General features: G+C 35.6%; 1 protein-coding gene across 1 annotated transcript in view; it reads left to right on the forward strand.

Annotated features, from left to right (window-relative positions):
* LOC107660904 (protein diaphanous homolog 1-like) overlaps positions 1–9,394 on the forward strand; it is a gene marked incomplete at its 5' end in the record, with an annotated part of 104,365 nt that extends 94,971 nt beyond the window's left edge. The window contains 2 exons of the mRNA XM_016450342.1: positions 669–755; positions 7,294–9,394. Of these exons, the coding sequence (XP_016305828.1) occupies positions 669–755; positions 7,294–7,481 (275 nt within the window). The remainder of the gene's footprint in view (positions 1–668; positions 756–7,293) is intronic.
* Positions 9,395–17,636: the final 8,242 nt, after the last annotated feature.

A 17,636-nucleotide genomic window follows, 5' to 3' on the forward strand; every position in this document is an offset into this window, starting at 1 on the left:
TGTGTGTGATGTAGGTTGTCAGGTCAGATGCAAAACCATCTGGCTGCAGATTTTGCGGGGATTACAGTGTGTGTGTGTTTATCGGGGGAGGTGTGTGCGTGTGTGTGTGTTTATGGGGGAGGGGGATATTAGACCCATAAATCTTTAACCTCATGTTGTACAAAGAGGACCTGATTGAAACCATCTGTCTATACACACGTGAAAACAAACCTGAAACCCGTTTACCATATGAAAACACACACTTTCAACAAACTATTTTGAACAGACAAAATATTTTTAAATCATGTTGTCCTTCCCCGCACGCGTGTGTGCGTGTGCGTGTGTGCGTGTGCGTGTGTGTGTGTGTGTGTGTGGTACAGTATTGCTCTTGGTTCAGTTATGTAGGTTAATGCATCAGTGTGTGAAAGATAGGGGGCGCCATCTGCTTTAACTTGTGTCTCAGAGGATGTTTACATTCCCATGATCCTTTGCTTCTCTCTCTTCTGATGTCACTGTAGCTGAGACCATTGCTCTGAGATTCTACATATGTGTTTCAGCAGTAATACTTCATGTGTACTAATAATACTTCACTAATACTTCATGTGTGTGTTTCAAATAGCAATGAGAGTATTATCTATGTATAATGTTAATTGTCTGTGTGTGTTTAATGTTGCATTTGTGTGTTTCAGATGATGAGACTGGTATCATGGATGGTTTGTTGGAGGCGCTGCAGTCTGGAGCTGCTTTCAAAAGGAAGAGAGGACCACGACAAGCAGGTAACACACATCAGATTAAAGTTGATTTATCATGTGCAGGGATTGCTGGTGTTGAGGGAGTACAAAATGCAGAAAATCACTATATTAAAAGTTACCATAGTGAATTGATACACAATAATAGATAAAAGAAGAGCGTAGAAACATGACACACACACCAAGTTTGTCGTTTGATTTCCAGTGAAAGCATGATAAAATGTGTACTTTGAATAAAAGCATCTCCTAAATGTAAATGTAGAGTGTCAGAAAGTTTGGGGTCAGAAATTAATTCTTTTATTTAAAAAATTGTTAAATTGATCAAAAGGGGCAGTAAAGACAATTATGATGTTATAAAAGGTTTCTATTGCAAATAAATCCTGTTCTTTTTGAACTTTCTATTCATCAGAGAATCCTGAAAAATAAAATGTATCGCAGTTTCAACAAAACTATTAAGCAGCACAACTGTTTTCAACATTGATAATAACCAAAAATTATTAACCAGCAAATCAGCATATTAGAATGAAGGATCATGTGACACTGAAGCCTGGCGTAATGATGCTGAAAATTCAGCTTTGATCACAGGAATAAATTACATTACATTATAACATACAGTATATTACAATAGAAACTTTTTTAAATGTTAATATTTCAGAATAATACTGTTTGTAGTGTATTTATGATGAAATAAATGCAGCCTTGGTGAGCAAAAGAGGCTTCTTTCAAAAACATTTTAAAAATTACCAGCCGCACAACTTTTGAAATGCAAGCATGTTTCAACAGAGATGTTGATCAGAACTGCACACAATAGTAAACCATGTGTGCTTTATTTTCCCTCTTTTCACTGTATTTTAGACTTACAAAAAGTGTGGAGCAGCGCTGTGTGTGTGTGTAACTGGATCTGTCGTTGAATGGATCCAGATGTGCTGCTATGTGGCAATAATGACCATACACTCTCTCTCTCTCTCTCTCTCTCTCTCTCTCTCTCTCTCCGCCTCCGCATTCCCGCGCTTTTTATCTTTTGTATTTAGTTCCATGACATACTCTCCCTCATTTTGCCCCCTCCATTCCTCTCTTCAGTCAGGCCATTTTTATTTTACCATCTTATATTCCCTCTCTTTTCTATATCTCTAAAACCTAATGAGCTCCCTACCTAGACAGCATGTTAAGGCATCATTATGTTATGCATCATTATGTATATCATGTTATGCAACAGTATTGCTCTTGGTTCAGTTGTTATGTAGGTTAATGCATCAGTGTGTGAAAGATATTCTTGTTTGTGAAATGATGTTACAGCCTCTGTAGACATTCCAAATCAGTTAGGATGCTGCCTTTGTAGGAGGCTGAATATGTAGACAACACAGACGGAGCTACACTTGGTGCCTGTGACTCAACCCCTCAACATATGCCACAGACACACACACTCATGCATACCAACACACACCCATTCTGCATATGGATGCGTTCACTCTCTCACACACACACACACAGAGTTTAGATGCTTTTAGACAGACCGCAGGCATGCAGTGTGGAGACAGAAGACGCCCTGTGACCTCTGACCCCTGACCCTCTGCATAATGATTCATCAGCCAATCAGAGAGATACTGAGCGACAGATGGCAGCTGCTGCTTTAATCACATGCTTACAAAGACACAAATACAAATATATGTATAAAAATATGCTGTGCTGCCTCATATCTGGTGGAAACTACATGGAACATTTTTTTAAAATATTAATAATTGGGATAAAATCTATGAGCTTCACAAGGCTTTTGTTAGACAGATTCATGTTAACTTGTGGCTGCATTTAACTTGCATACTTCCCGCCAAAATGATGATCATGAAAGTACATAATGATGATGAAAATACATACTTGGTACATAATTAGACAGTACACCAGTACTGAGGCATATTACTACCTCATGAAATCTTTAACATATTCCCCTTTGTCATGTATTTGCATCTAGCTAAATTAATTAACTTAACTTTTCTTATTTAACTTGAACATTTATAACAATTTAACGTTTATCTACATCTAAAAACTCCTTAGTAGGGCTGCATGAATAATCAACATAAAACCGAACTTTTTTTTTTTTCAAATCGCAAATGCCATAATTTAATTAAATAAATGTATGGGAATAAATTAAGACAGCCATGAATATTAATACTGTATTATTTATTTGGTACAATGCACGTGTTTATACATTGTACTTATATTTTTAAAAATACCTGCATGTAATTAATTACATTTATAATTACACTGTTGACCGATCCCTATCACCTTAACCTACACATACCACCAAACCTGTCCCTAACCTTACCTGTTTTGCAATACAATATGAACACAATAAGTACATTGTACATATTTGTTTGATGTAATTACATAGTAGTTAAGGCCACTTAATATAAAGTGAGACCTTATTTTTTTTGTTATTTTACAGTGAAATATTACAAAAGTAATAGTTCTTATTTTGGTATTTATTCATTTTTATTTTAGTAATAATAACAATAACTGATATTATTTAATATATATTTTTAATAATATTATTTATTACAAACAATACAAAAGAATTTACCTGTGTGTGTGTGTGTGTGTGTGTGTGTGTGTGTGTGTGTGTGTATATATGGTAAACAAAGGTAAAAATATATATATATACATTTTTCTCAAATCGTGCAATAGTGAGTAATGGATCTTAGTCAGGATAGAAACCATATTTAATTTGAAATGAATTCAAACAAGGCTTTGACAGATGTTTCCAGAAACTTTCCAGTAACTTTCCAGTAGTCATTTTCATCCTTCACAACCTGATTATAATTGTATCAAATTAAATTTTGTCTACATTCACTAAGGTCCATGCTAGGTCAAAGAACATCCACATATGCTACTTGACTACTATTTTTAATGTGCATAATGTACTACTTGGCATGCACAAATCCTAATCTTGCAACCTATTTAGGACAGATAGTATGCAAATGAAGATGTAGCTGGTGTGGATGTGTCTGTTTTTAGGCTGTTCATTAATATACACACATCTGCCGTGTCGTGACCCCACACACACTCTTGACTCCTCCATGAAAGACACACACAAAGAGACAGAGACACACCCTGTGCCCAACACTCACAAACACACAATATCACTTCATAGAGCCCAAACACACAAACACCCACAGAGAAACACACTGTGTGCCAGATGTCCACAAAACACACAGACACACGCACACCTCTTTTGTCCAGCTCACAAACATTGAGGCAGGACACACCCTCTGACCATCCCACCAAAAGAGCAACACACACTGCTGCTGCTGGAGGAACAATACCACACACACTTAATCATGTTAGACACACACACACACACACACAGCAGTCACATGCTCTGCCTCAGGGGGGAGCTGAACACCTCCAGACACTGTGTGAAGACTTGCTTATTTTTAGCTTCATTACTCTGATCATAATTATCTCTGTTTTTACACCCAGACAGTCTGAATCACACACACACACACACACACACACACACATAGCAGCAATAAAAAGTGTGATGACATTACATTTAAATTTAGCTTTGCATTGAAACAACAGAATGATCCTAAGGAAGCAAAGGAGGATGCAAAAGAGCGAAAAAGATGAAAGCCAGGAGAATGCAAAGGCGGTTCAGATGTGAATCTGTCATTATGTGGGCCGTTTATATAACGTTTGCTGTCTCTCGTTCATTCTCCTCTAATTAAAGAAGTTAATTAAACCACACAGCTGCTCATGTGACTCGTCTCAATGGAAACACGTCATCTTCAGATGTTCTTTTATGTGATGCAGAAGAGTTTGAGATGCATTCATGATCCTAATGATCCACTGGTCAGAGTGTCAGAAGACTCAATCTTTTATTTATTTATCAACAATGACAGTGTGTTTAATCAGGTGATTTTTATTTTATTTATTTATTTATTTATTTTTTACTGTAATTGAGTAAAAACTACCTTTTCCATTACCAATCAGATTTTTTTGTCTTAACCAACACGATTAAAAGTAATGTTCTTTAATATTTTGTCTTATTTTCCATTACAAATATCAAAACATTGTTAAATCAAGATATACATAATTGAGATGCAAAATGACATCAAAATACTTATTTTCTGAAAAAGATATATATATTTTTTCATTTATTTAAAAAAATATATTTATTTATTTATTGCCTAAACTGAAAAACTACTTTATTTTTTATTTTCATATAATATTTAATAATAATAATATATATTTTTTATTATTATTATTATTATTCAGAAATTTTATTTTTTTTTAGACCACACTGGCAGACATTCCTTCTTTTTTAAGAATAAACTATCCTAATTTTGATACATTACAATTAAGTCATGTTGCATCTAAAGTAAATACATCCTGATTTAAAACATTTTAGATATTTGACCTAGAAAATGAGACAAAAATACTGAGGTAAAACGGTGAACTGTAACTAATTGAGTAAAATGCGTAAAAACTACCAATCTAATTTTTTTTTTCGTCTTAACCAACACTATTAAAAGTAATGTTATTTAATATTTTGTCTTATTTTCCATTACAAATATCAAAACATTCTTAAATCAAGATATACATAGAGATACAAAATGACATCTTAAGACTTATTTCCTGAAAAAAATCATGCTTTTTATTTTTGTATTTACCTTTTTATTTATTTTTTTAATTATTTATTGCCTAAACAAGAAAAAAAAATTTAAAACAGCTTTATTTTTAATTAAGTTTTAGATTTTAATGTAATATTTGATAATACTATTTAATTATTATTATTGTTGTTGTTGTTATTTAGAATGTTTATTTTTCAGACCACACTGGCAGATATTCCATCTTTTTATAGAGGAAACTCTCCTAATTGTGATACATTTCTTTCACATACAAGTGAAAACAAGACTTAAAATTTTACTATCTCAAGTCATTTTGCATCTCAAGTAAATGCATCCTGATTTAAAATGTTTTTGATATTTGACCTGGAAAACTAGACAAAAATAGGTTAAATAGTAAACTGTGACAACTGACTGACTTTTTCCATGTTGTCTATTTCTGATTCATATCACTCTGTAGTCCTGCAGTGAAATGTCATTGGTCCGAAATCCACATGACTGTATATTAAACATCAAACATTTTCCGATAAACTGTGATCATCTTGTGGCATTTTAATAAGAAACAACCAAACACAAAATACTTATTGTTGGGAACCTGTTTAGACACAGTGTAGTAATAGAAAGTGACCATCATTTTATAGCAGAAACACAACTCTGTTACCATTGTAAATGTTTATAGGGTCCCATCTGTCTGACACTCACAACCCAAAGCTACAAACGCACCCATAACGACTTTTTCTCCCCAACTGACTCAGTGCTGTCTTTATCTCAGCTCACACTGGACACCTGCTTGGTAACGTCTGTGCGTGTGTGTGTGTTCACTATCGCTCCGCATGCTTCGTTACTGATGTTTGTTCAGAGATTGTTATCAGTGGCACTGGTGTGTGTGTGTGTAATCATGGTTTCCTCTGCATGGTCTTGTTTTGCGTACAGGCTGGATAATGTGAATGGAATATGACATTATCAGACAATATTTTCATATGAATGTCTCACCACAGGAGATTTGTTCTGCAGCTGACTTGTGTGTAAACACTCGACTCTCTCACAGTGTCCTAAATATACCAACATAACTGCCAGCGCACATATATGATGTTATGCAGCTGTCTCTTACGTCAGGATATCAATCTGATGGTGTTTACAGGAATATTCCAGGTTATTTTCAACTTCACGTTGATGAATAGCTTAGCATGTGCGGCTTGCTTTAGATTTAGTAAAACACGTATGAATTGTGAAACATAAGTTAATTATTTTTTTTGTTGTTTTGTTGCTCACAATTGACTTTTTTCTCTGAATTTTGAGTTGACATCTCAGAATTCTGACTTTTTTTTTTTTTGTTACTGCGACTGAATAAAAAATAAAAATGGTAATTCACTTTTTTATATATATATCTCTTGTCAGATAAGTTACAATAGTTCATATTTTTTCTTATTTTCAGTATAAACTCGTTTAAATTTGATACATTTTTCAGACAACATGACTTGATACCTCAAGTTATTTTCCTTCTCAAGTAGATGTGTCTTGATTTAATTATGTCTAGATATTTGTATTGTTTGCAGTGTAGTAAAGTAATCCTACCTCAAAAAATGGTTTTGGCATATAATGCATTTACATTTGAGCAATTTAACAACAATATGAGCTTCACATTTATGCTTTTAAACCTTTCAATCCGTAAGCTTATTTTTTATTGTAAAATATGGTCTGTTTTGAGGAACGAGTTGAAATCATTGTCTGTAGCGATCAGTAAGTGGAAAATAACCTGGCATATTCATATAAAAAGGTAAGTTGTTGGTTGTTTTTGACTGCAGTGCTTTAAGCAATGACCTTTGAACTCTTACACCTGTGTCTGACCTCAAAGAGTTTCCTTTCCAGCTTGATGTTTGACCTGCATGAAACTGAATATCTTTTTAATTGCCCTTTATTTATTATTTCCCTTTCCATTTCAGCCAACAATCGGAGAGGAGCCGGTCAGGCCGTGACAAACATTCTCGCCAAAGAGCTTCTTCAAGAGGTAGCCCCGCCCAGTGCCACGAAAAAGACCCGATTGGAAGTGGAGGACAGGAAAGAGTCGTCTCCGGAAGACACGGGCTCGCTGGAGGACCTCTTAGACGACGCTCCATTACGCTCAAATTAAGGACTTCCTCTGCTGATCCTGCCGGTTAAAAGGACCAAGTCTGCGAGGGCGGGGCTCTCGCTAAACCACACCCCTCGAGTAAGCCCACACGTCTTCCTATTGACCATCATACTGAAGGAGTGGCCTCATCTCATCACTGTCACAGTCATTTTGTCATTGTCTAGCACTCTTTCTCTAAACACAAGATTTCATCTGTCCGTTATCTCTGTTGTCTGCATTTGCAAAGACTCCAAAGATTAGTATATAGATTCCAGAACATTTTTGTTCCATTCCAAATTCATCTGAACATCCTCTTCTGGTTCCTTTTTAAAACAAACATCTGTTTTTCTTTAACAATTAGCTTTTTTGTTTTGCTCTTTGACTTTAAAACACATCACATGGCTGAAAGTTTGAAATAAGTCACATTATTGTACTCGAAAAGCAACGTGCCAATAATGTCGATCCCATAAATGCATGTTCAATTAGAATGTACTTGAGGTTCTGTAGCCATCATAAGGAGGTCTGGTACCTGTTCACAAGATTATTTCTCTCTTCCTGTGCTCTTCTGTTTCTGTCATTTTAAGTGAATGGTGTTGTTTGAATCTTAAAAATACTTGTATTTTTCACTGGCTACAATCAATGAGCCTCATTCATTCCAGTCATTCATAAAACCATTCTTGTATAAATCATTGCATGGAATTAAATGTGACAATTTATGCAAAAATGGTTTCAGGTAGAACTGATAAAACATTAGTAAAAAAGTGCATAAATTGTTGCATTGAATTGAATGCAATAATCTACTTCACAGTGGTTTTCATGAACGGCATTGGTCAGTTATGCGTGTTTTCATAAATGTCCGTCGTGTTTTTGTGTTTGTGCTATAGTTATATGGATATGCTGATCCAATCTGCTGATACATACATCACACAATTTTCAGTGGCATTTCACCATCACAAAATAAATCATTTTTCATTTACTGCCAGACATTGAGTAAAAAGTCACTGTGAACTGGGCAAAAGTAACATTGACAGGTCCTTTGGCATTTATTTCTCTGATAAACGGTTTGATCAAGACAAATCTGAGGGACTGTGGCAGAGCACTTCTATCATTGGTGCTGAAATATCTGCACATAGACTTATTAAACTTTAGTATTTTTCATTGCAGTCTTCAAAAGATGGTGAGCAAATGTCCCTGCCTTTATGTCGACTGATCACCAGCTGATACTGTTTAACCTTTAGAGCGTTAAGATTGCTCTCGAGTCGTAAACTAAGTTTGTGTCAGTGACACGGGGAAATATGACCTCGGAGTTTCAGCTTTGCAATATGACTTACCTGAATGTTGATGTTGGCTGAAAGTTTGAGGGTAGAGATCACTGTTTAAAGCCATAGCTCGGACTGCATTTGTCAAGAAATCCTGAGAACTTGTCTTCCGGATTAAACTATATTAAAATATATATGCATTTATGTAATGTGTGTAAAACGACGTCAATGTTTCGGCAGTGGTCCGTTCTCTAAATGCTGCCTAGAAACCATTAAGTCCGAAAGAGCTTGAGAACATCCTGCTTTTTTGTTTTTCTGGAGTTTTTGAAGCCAAATTTCCAATTTTTCCAGTTTTGGAGAACTGGGAGCCAACAGGTTCTGCTTCAAAGCCGATTGATCGTATTGGTGGTTGTGCAAGTCAGTTTCACTTTATTGAAAAAGCTGGATAAAGATCACTGGAAAAACAAAGAGACTGTGTGTTTTCTTTGTTTTGATGTTTTTTTAAGAACAGTTTTTCTTTGTCTATTTTTATTGTTGATTGTTTTATTGTACTAATATAGAGATTGTATTGGTGAGATCCATTTGGTCAAATTGTGTATATTGCGTTTTGACTGTAGAGCTGTTTATTCTGGTTGTCTCTAAACCACACTATTAAAACATCATCTTTAATACTTATTCCATATGGATTTTGTGTGTGTGTATGTATATTTGTGTGTTTGACTGGTTTTGCTATTATTGGATTGATGGAATATTTGAAAATGCCCTCGATAGCAAAAGGTATGGTACTTGTAAGGTACTTGTAGTAACTGAAATTTACTTATGGACCCCAAAGTATTTGGACTCTTACAATAAACCGTATTAAATATTCAAAACCTTTCAAAAAAAAATAAAAAATCTTCCTTAAAAAAATAGTTCAGCCACAAATGAAAATTTGCTAAAAATGTCCTTGCCCTCAGGCCATCAAAGATGTAGATGAGTTTGTTTCTTCATCAGAACAGATTTGGAGAAAGTTAGCATTACATCACTTGCTCATCAATGGATCCTCTGCAGTGAATGGGTGCCGTCAGAATGAGAGTCCAAACAGCTGATAAAAACATCACAATAATCCACAAGTAATCCACACCACTCCAGACCACTTGTGAAGCCAAAATCTGTATGTTTGTAAGAAACAAATCTATCATTAAGATATTTTTTAAACTTCAAACCATTGCTTCTGGCTAAAATAAAGTCCCCTATGCATAATAACACTTCACCCAGTGAAAAAGTTGTCTTGTCTGAATCAGGAGAGAAATATGCACAGATAAAGCCAAAACCCTTCTAAGCAAATACGGGGGTGGATTTTGCTATGAATGGACAACTGTTTCATGAAAGCAAGCGTTATTTTGGATTCTGGACTCATATTTTTGGCTTTGAAGCGACAGTTTGAACTTCAAACTCCATAATGATGAATTTGTTTCTTACAAACATGCAGCTTTTCAAGCTTTTCAATTCACAAGATGTTAATTGATGGATTGGAGTGGTGTGGATTATTGTGATGTTTTTATCAGCTGTTTGGACTCTCATTCTGACGGCACCCATTCATTGGTAACATGATAAATTTCTCCAAATCTTTTGCAGAAACAAACTCATCTACATCTTAAAACGACCTTACGGTGAGTCCATTTTCAGCACATTTCTGGCTGAACTATTCTTTTTTTAAGAACCTCCATAAAGGTATGATATTTTACAGAATGCCATAGTAAATTTCCAAATGGTGCACTTTTCTAGAAACATGATAATACCATGGTATTTTTAGGACCTTTTTTTGTTAGTGCCTCAGATATATGTATAAGAGAGAACATGCACAAAGTCAATATGACTGTACAGAACACAAATGTGTGGTAACGTTTATGGAACATGTCTTGTGTGTGTAATTTGGTATGACTGGTACAGCATTTATTTGACATTCCTGTGTGTGCATCTGTGTGCTGGTTTTATGTCTCATGAGTGCAGAAAAATGCAGCTATGATTTGGAATTTCCTCTCAGCAAATCCCAGACTAACACACTCACACACACTTCTCTATTACAACTCATACAGACACAGGGAAAAATGCATCTTACAGTAAACACACAAAACATGAAGGTCACATAAAGTCTGATTTCCTGTTTGTGAGTTGTTTGGCACATGGGTTAATTGGGTTAGCAGTTTCTGCCGTGTGCTGTGAGGTCCATCTGTCTTTCTCAGTGGTGTAGTATGTGGTTTTTTTTAAGAGATGTTCAATGAGACGAGGAGTTGGGAGCAGGGTGGAATGTTTGTTTTGGAATCCCTCCATTCCCTGTAACCACGGTGATTTTTCCTCCAGGAATAGAATCAGACTCATCCACAGAGCAGCTCATGCCGGATGTGTTTCACTCACAGACTCCTGACAGCATATAGTGCTTGTTTGTTTTGTACATGCATCATTATCACTATCGTTTATACTTGGTGCATAGGTGGAAATCCCAGGGGGGTCGGGGGGGACAGGACCCCCCTATCTGAGGGTTGTCCCCCCTAAAAATATGATTAAAAACCACGCTGTGTATTGTAAATAATGTGTTATCCTTTAAATAACTTTGTAAGTAGTAAAACAATGCAAACGGGGCAAAAATGCGTTTTAAGTTTAGAAACATTTTGAGTCTCCCCCTCCCTTGCCTCAGTGCTTTGGTCCAAATGCCTGCTTTCCTCTTTTACATCACCCACACACACACAAGTCCGGTGAGAGAGAACAAAGCCAATAGTTGTGGAACTCCAGTAAGTAAGGCTGTCAACAATAATAACGTTACCTGCTTGACGGATGGTAATGTCTACAATGGACACGAACGCTGTCGCAGCGTGACCACAACAGCTTGAAGTTGTCTAATTTGACACGGTCTCCCTGCTGCACTAATAGTAGTAAGGCTGTGTATACTTGTCCTTACAAGTACAATTTTAGCTGTATTATTTGTGTCCCCTTCAAAAATTGCTCTTGAGAAATTTTATGTTTATTGTCCCCCCCAACTGTTATACAAAATTTACGCCCCTGACTTGGTGTTAGGGGTTTGTTCAAATCACTAACCCTAAATATAAAGACTAATAATAGTGAATGTTGTTTTGTGAATTACAGTTGTTTAATGGAGTGTTTGATGTGCCAGTTGTCAGGAAGAGTTTGACTCAGGTGCCTCTGTTTTGCATCTTTAGAGCTTCAGAGCCTGTTTTGTGTGTGTTGTTGAATGGAAGTGTGTTGAAGCATGTGAGTGTTTCATGTCTCTGCTTTTGTGGTTGGTTTTCATTAAAGCTTGACCTCTGACCCCTGTGGGAGTTCATAAAACAGTGGCTCTCCACATTCTTACACCCTACCATCACATCGCAGGTTTTGCATCAGTGTTATTAAGTAAAACTAAAACTATTAAAAACTGTTAAATGAAATACATCTGAATTAAAATATAAAAATTAAAAACTTTAATAGACATTATAAATGTTAGCTTGGCAACTAACTGAAATATAATAAAGCTACTAAAATTACACTTTACAATAAGGTCTGATTTTGTTCACTAGTTAACAAAATAATGTTTTTACAGCATTTGTTAACCTTAAGTTCAGTGCATTAGCTCATGTTAACAGAAACAACTTTTGATATTAAAAATTTATTCATAAATGTAGATATTAATATTAAACTGAAATTAATAAATGCTGTTGAAGCTCATTGAATGTTCATTGTTAGTTTGTCAACTAATGTAGTTACTTCTTTTCAGAAATGAAAACGAATAATTTTTTATTAGTTTTAATTTCTTAACATTAACTACATTAACTAATAAAAATGAGAAATGCACATAACAAAATTAATAAAACTTACACTAAAATTAAAATAGCCTGAAAATCTAAAAATAAAAACTAAATATTAATATCTACTGTGATAGTATATAACTTGTACAGAAATAATACTGTGCCAAAATCACTCACATTTACAAAAAAAAAAATATATATATATATGTTAAAACGATAAGTGGAGCGTGTATTAAATAAAATTTAATTAAATTTTAATAGAAAGAAAGAAAGAAAGAAGGTTCAGTCTTACTTAAAAAAATTACATTTAATTGTTAAATGTGTTACTTGTCATCTTTTTGTCATTGTTTGTTTGCAGTACTAGCAATTCCTGAATGAAAATTGTTTCTACACTAATTTTTTCAGTGCAGGAAACTAGATGTTCAACAGAGAGAAAGTGAAGTGAAAGACAGGAAGAGAAAAAGAAACATGATGAACTGATTAGAGCTCTTAAAGAAGATAAAAGCAGCTCAGAGTTCTTTTGTTCACGATGAGGTGTGTGTGTGTGTGTGTGTGTGTGTGTGTGTGTTGACAATGCACATTTGCTTTCATTTAAACACATTGTTTAAACATAAAGGCATAGAGCTCTTTGTTTATGTGTGTTTCTCATTACAGATCCTCTTCAAAACAACAGACACACACTCTTAATGTCTGGATCCCTTCAGGACTTACACGGCTCCTGTTATATGTTACCCTCTGCTTTGCTTCATTATCTGGTTGTTTGTGTTCTTCAGACTCTTGGCCAGTAATTGGCTCTGGTTGTGGCCAGATGGCACAATGACGGCCGCATTGATGATGTAATGAGAGCTGGAGTGGCCGGCCAATTGGAAGGCAGGAGCCGAGTTCTCAGGCAGCTGATTGGCTGGCTTAGTGTCACGGTGTCTCCAGGTAGCGAGTGAATGTGGGAGAGTATGTGGCTGTTTGTGAAGGGTGGAGTCAGAGAGAGAAAAAGATGGACTGCTAATTCAGAAGTCTTCATTAAGACTTTGGCAGTGAATTTGGACCAAACAACCCAAAACATAATGTTAAGAGTCTCTCAGAGCTCTCAGCAATAGTTCTGGCCTCTCTCCCTCTCTCTTAGCAAATTTCAGTGTCAATTTCAAAGTGCTTTGAATCTGTTTTACACAAAATATTGCCAAATTCTTGAGTCTCTCTGTACAGGGGATAGATGAAGGCAGTCAAAAAGATGGATATGAGACACAGTGATGGAAAATAGATGGACATTTTTTTAATCTCTCTATCTACACTAGTGTTTTCAATTTTTTTTCCCAAGAGTTGCTCGTCCAAAATGCTTAAATCTCAAAAGCTTCAATCTGCACATGCGTAAAACGTAATAAAAGCTCACTAAGATGATACAGAGACAGATGAAACTGTTTTCATGACAGTTTTCTGGCATAATCATTTTATTAGCAAAAAATCCCACCACTCACTAGTTGCATCCAGGTTGCACACAAAAAAAATCACCATTTAAAGCAGCACTATGTCATTTTTGTCTCTCTAGCGGTTAATAAACAGAACTGCACACATCCTGCGGAAGAACATTCCAACCGGAGCTACTTCTCTAAGTTTATGTCTATGGCGATTCACGCAGGTATGTGTTTCTCCGCAGCGGTGACGACCCGACCAGGCTACAATAGTCCAAATATAAGTACTTATTATAAGTGTACCGTAGTGATTCGGAATAAGACACAAACACTGTTTGGAAGATGAATTCATGATATACTCGCTCATTTTATACATTTTGCACATTTTTAACACAGAAAAAGTTACATAGTGCTGCTTTAACCCTAAATCCATAAAAAAACACTTTTCTTGTTTTGAAGCAGGACAGCAATTGACTCTTCGCAAAGACAGAGCAGGTTACTTTTGGCATGAAACAAAGTCTAAAATTGTGTCATTTTGTAAGAAATTTATACTATAAATACTGTTTTGTGGCTCTTTAATGTGTCGTGACAGATCACTGTAGCGCCTCAGTTCAAGCAGCATGTGAACCGATCATCTCTTCCTCTTTACTAGTTATAGCATGAAATAAACATGAACGAACATCAGAAGGTATTTTGTTTCAACCATGTAAAGACATCAGTACACACCATTTTTTTTACAAGTTCAAGACCACTAACATTAATCTACTCTCCTGTCTGATTTGTTTGTCGGACAAAGATGGCAGATTAGGCGTTTTGATTGGTCAAATCATCTGTCAGTCAAACTCCCTACAAAGGGTCAATTGCGAGTAAATTTCGGAATGTAATTTAAAAAGTAGCATTTAACTTTAACAAGAGCAGTATAACCATAGATATCTAGGTACAATATGCATCACATGATTAAACGTGTCATTATTTTCAAATACCTCCCTATTCAGTCCACAAAAAAATAAAATAAAATTTATCCGTTTGGGAGAGCATCTTCAAAAAGCTGGACAAAAATGCTGTCTGTGTGGACAAAAGGCCAAAATGTAGAGAAAAAAATGTGTTTTCAAATATATCTGGACTAATGTGAGTGCAGCCTCAGGCAAGGCAGGCGCATATTTAATTTGACACACATGAAAACAAGGTGAGAGCAATAGACAGTCTGTTCAAACACTTGACTTCAATTATTAATCCAATGAAACAAAAGGCAACAGACAAAAAAACTAGATGTGAAAATGAATTGTCTCTCACAGTCCTGTTTTCATTTGTGTAAAATTATGTAGAAGTCACCTACCCTGACTAGTGTTTTATTAGTAAAACACTGTTTTATTAGTAATTTTATTACTAAATATCACCCGGTCTTGATGCCTTGATCTTCTCTTTCAGTCCTGTGTGAGAGATGATGATTATGATGAGAGACAGAGATGCTTTGATTTCAGCTGATCTGAAGATAACAAACTGACCTCAATCATTCCTGCTGCTCCCATTAATTAGATGTCCTCAATGTTGACCTTCCTTTCTTTTTACAGGAAATGAATGGCAGACGGGACTTGATTTTGTCTGTGAGGAACTGATAGATGCATTGTGAGTTCATGTTGACTTAAGTGAAAATGCTCTTCTGAACGGGACAAGTCTATATAGCTTGAGGTCAGTATTTTTTTTAACAATAATATATATTTTTCAGCAAAAGTGCATTAAAATTGATCAAATGTGACATCAAAGACATTTATATTGATGTTACAAAAGATTTTGATTTCAAATAAATGCTCTCTCTCAGTATAGTGTCTCTTAACACTATTTTTATGAATTATCTGAATTGTAGTTGTATCAGCTTTACATACTGAATGTCATGTCCTCTTTTGTCCCAGATAATCTAGATTGTGTGTGTGTGTGTGTAGAGAGAGAGAGAGAGAGAGAGAGAGAGACTCTTTATGTCCATGATGCTGTGAGCCTCATCAGACTTCAGGTCATCTAAGCAGAGGGCAATTGCCTGAGGACATGACATGTCATGTGAGTAACCAGTGACTGTTTGACTGACTGATAAAGACACATTGTTTCTTCTGTCCTAAAAGTGTCTGAATGATCTATACTGATGTTTAGAAATGAACTCATTCTGTTTCATGTGTTGGACCTTTGAATTTGGACTCTTTATAATTTTCTTGGTGTACAAGTTGAATTCAAATTAAACTTTTTATTTTATTTTAATCTTGGGCTGCAGGGTGATATGGCTGCTGGCTGAAGAACTGCATATCTACTACTTACTATTTTTGAAGTAATTATTGTGGTATTGATAACCCAGCATGCATTTGTGGCTGGTGTCAAGGCAGAGTGATTTTAGTCTCTTAGTGCACTATACTTAGTATAGCTTTACATGATCTAAAGTATTTTGTGAGTAATTAATATTTAAACAGGATGAACTCAAATGTGCCTTTTCATCTGGCTCCCTTTTCCTCGGTTCTTTAATCTTTCCGGACAGACTCAGAGGGAGGGATTGTTGGCAGAGGGATTGTGGGTAAAGTAGGGCAGTAGATCTGTGATGACTTGACACTGTGAAGGAATTTTCTCTGCAGTTGGACTTCCTGCTGTTATTAAAGGAAGCTTTTGTTGCTGAATTGCTGGACTGTGTTCAGTCACTGTCAGAGTTCATTTGGGAAGAACACGGTCCAAAATAATCCTTGCAGCACCACCACAACCACAAAACCCTCTTTCCCTTGGTCTGTTTTCACCATAAACATGCACCAGCCCATTAAAGACATTTTGTATGTTTATATATAGAGCTAAATGCGTAAAAATAACAGCATCAATGTGTCTGCTCCTCTCTGAGATTTTAGAATATTTTATAATAGAATATTTTATAATTTTGTAGGTCTCTTTCTTAGATTATTCCCATCCTGATCTTTGACTTGACAGAATGTTGTCAAGGTTCTTTTTTAAAATGTAGAAAGCCAAACACCCTCCAGCAATGTTTACCGTGAGTCCTAAATGAGTTTGTTGTTGATATATTTAGTAATGTTGAGCACACATTACTTACAGATGTTGTGTGTCATTTCTGCAGCACTAGTGAAACCAGAGTTATTCCACTCTGTAAAACCTAAAAATGTTGTTAATAAAATATTTTAGTACCTTACTCAACGTGCAGCAATTAGTAAAAATCATTCACTTAGTATGCCTAAGGTATTCGGAAAACCTTTGAGTGAGAACTATTTTATATACTACTGTTGTTGTGTCACATAATGTAGTTTTAAGAGGTTTTTTAGACAAGAATGTACTTGTTTAGACTTAAATATGTGGTTTGCTAACAAAGATAGCACCTATTTGAAAATTTGTTTCAATGTTCTGGGAGATGTGAGCTCCAGGGCATCAGCGGCTGTTCAGCGCTCATGAACCCACTCGGCCTCACATCGGCCTAATCTTATGGAATTTGCCGCTGGCTCTGATGTCCCTGAGGACATGACATGACAAAGATACAAAGAGGCATAAGATGTAATTCATTTGGGTAAATCTAACAGGCAGCCTTTGGTCTCATTAATCTATTATTTGTTTCAGAGCAAACAGTTTTGGCTGAGGGCAAAATTTCATAACTTTATATTTTTGTATAACTTTAATGCTGGATCAGTGGGCTGTCTTTGTACTTTTGACTGAATTGCCTAGCAACTTTTAAAATGTCTGTTGTGGTTTATTAAATGTAAT

Source organism: Sinocyclocheilus anshuiensis, unplaced genomic scaffold, assembly GCF_001515605.1.
Source record: "Sinocyclocheilus anshuiensis isolate Anshui unplaced genomic scaffold, SAMN03320099.WGS_v1.1 scaffold1647, whole genome shotgun sequence".
NCBI lineage: Eukaryota > Metazoa > Chordata > Actinopteri > Cypriniformes > Cyprinidae > Sinocyclocheilus > Sinocyclocheilus anshuiensis.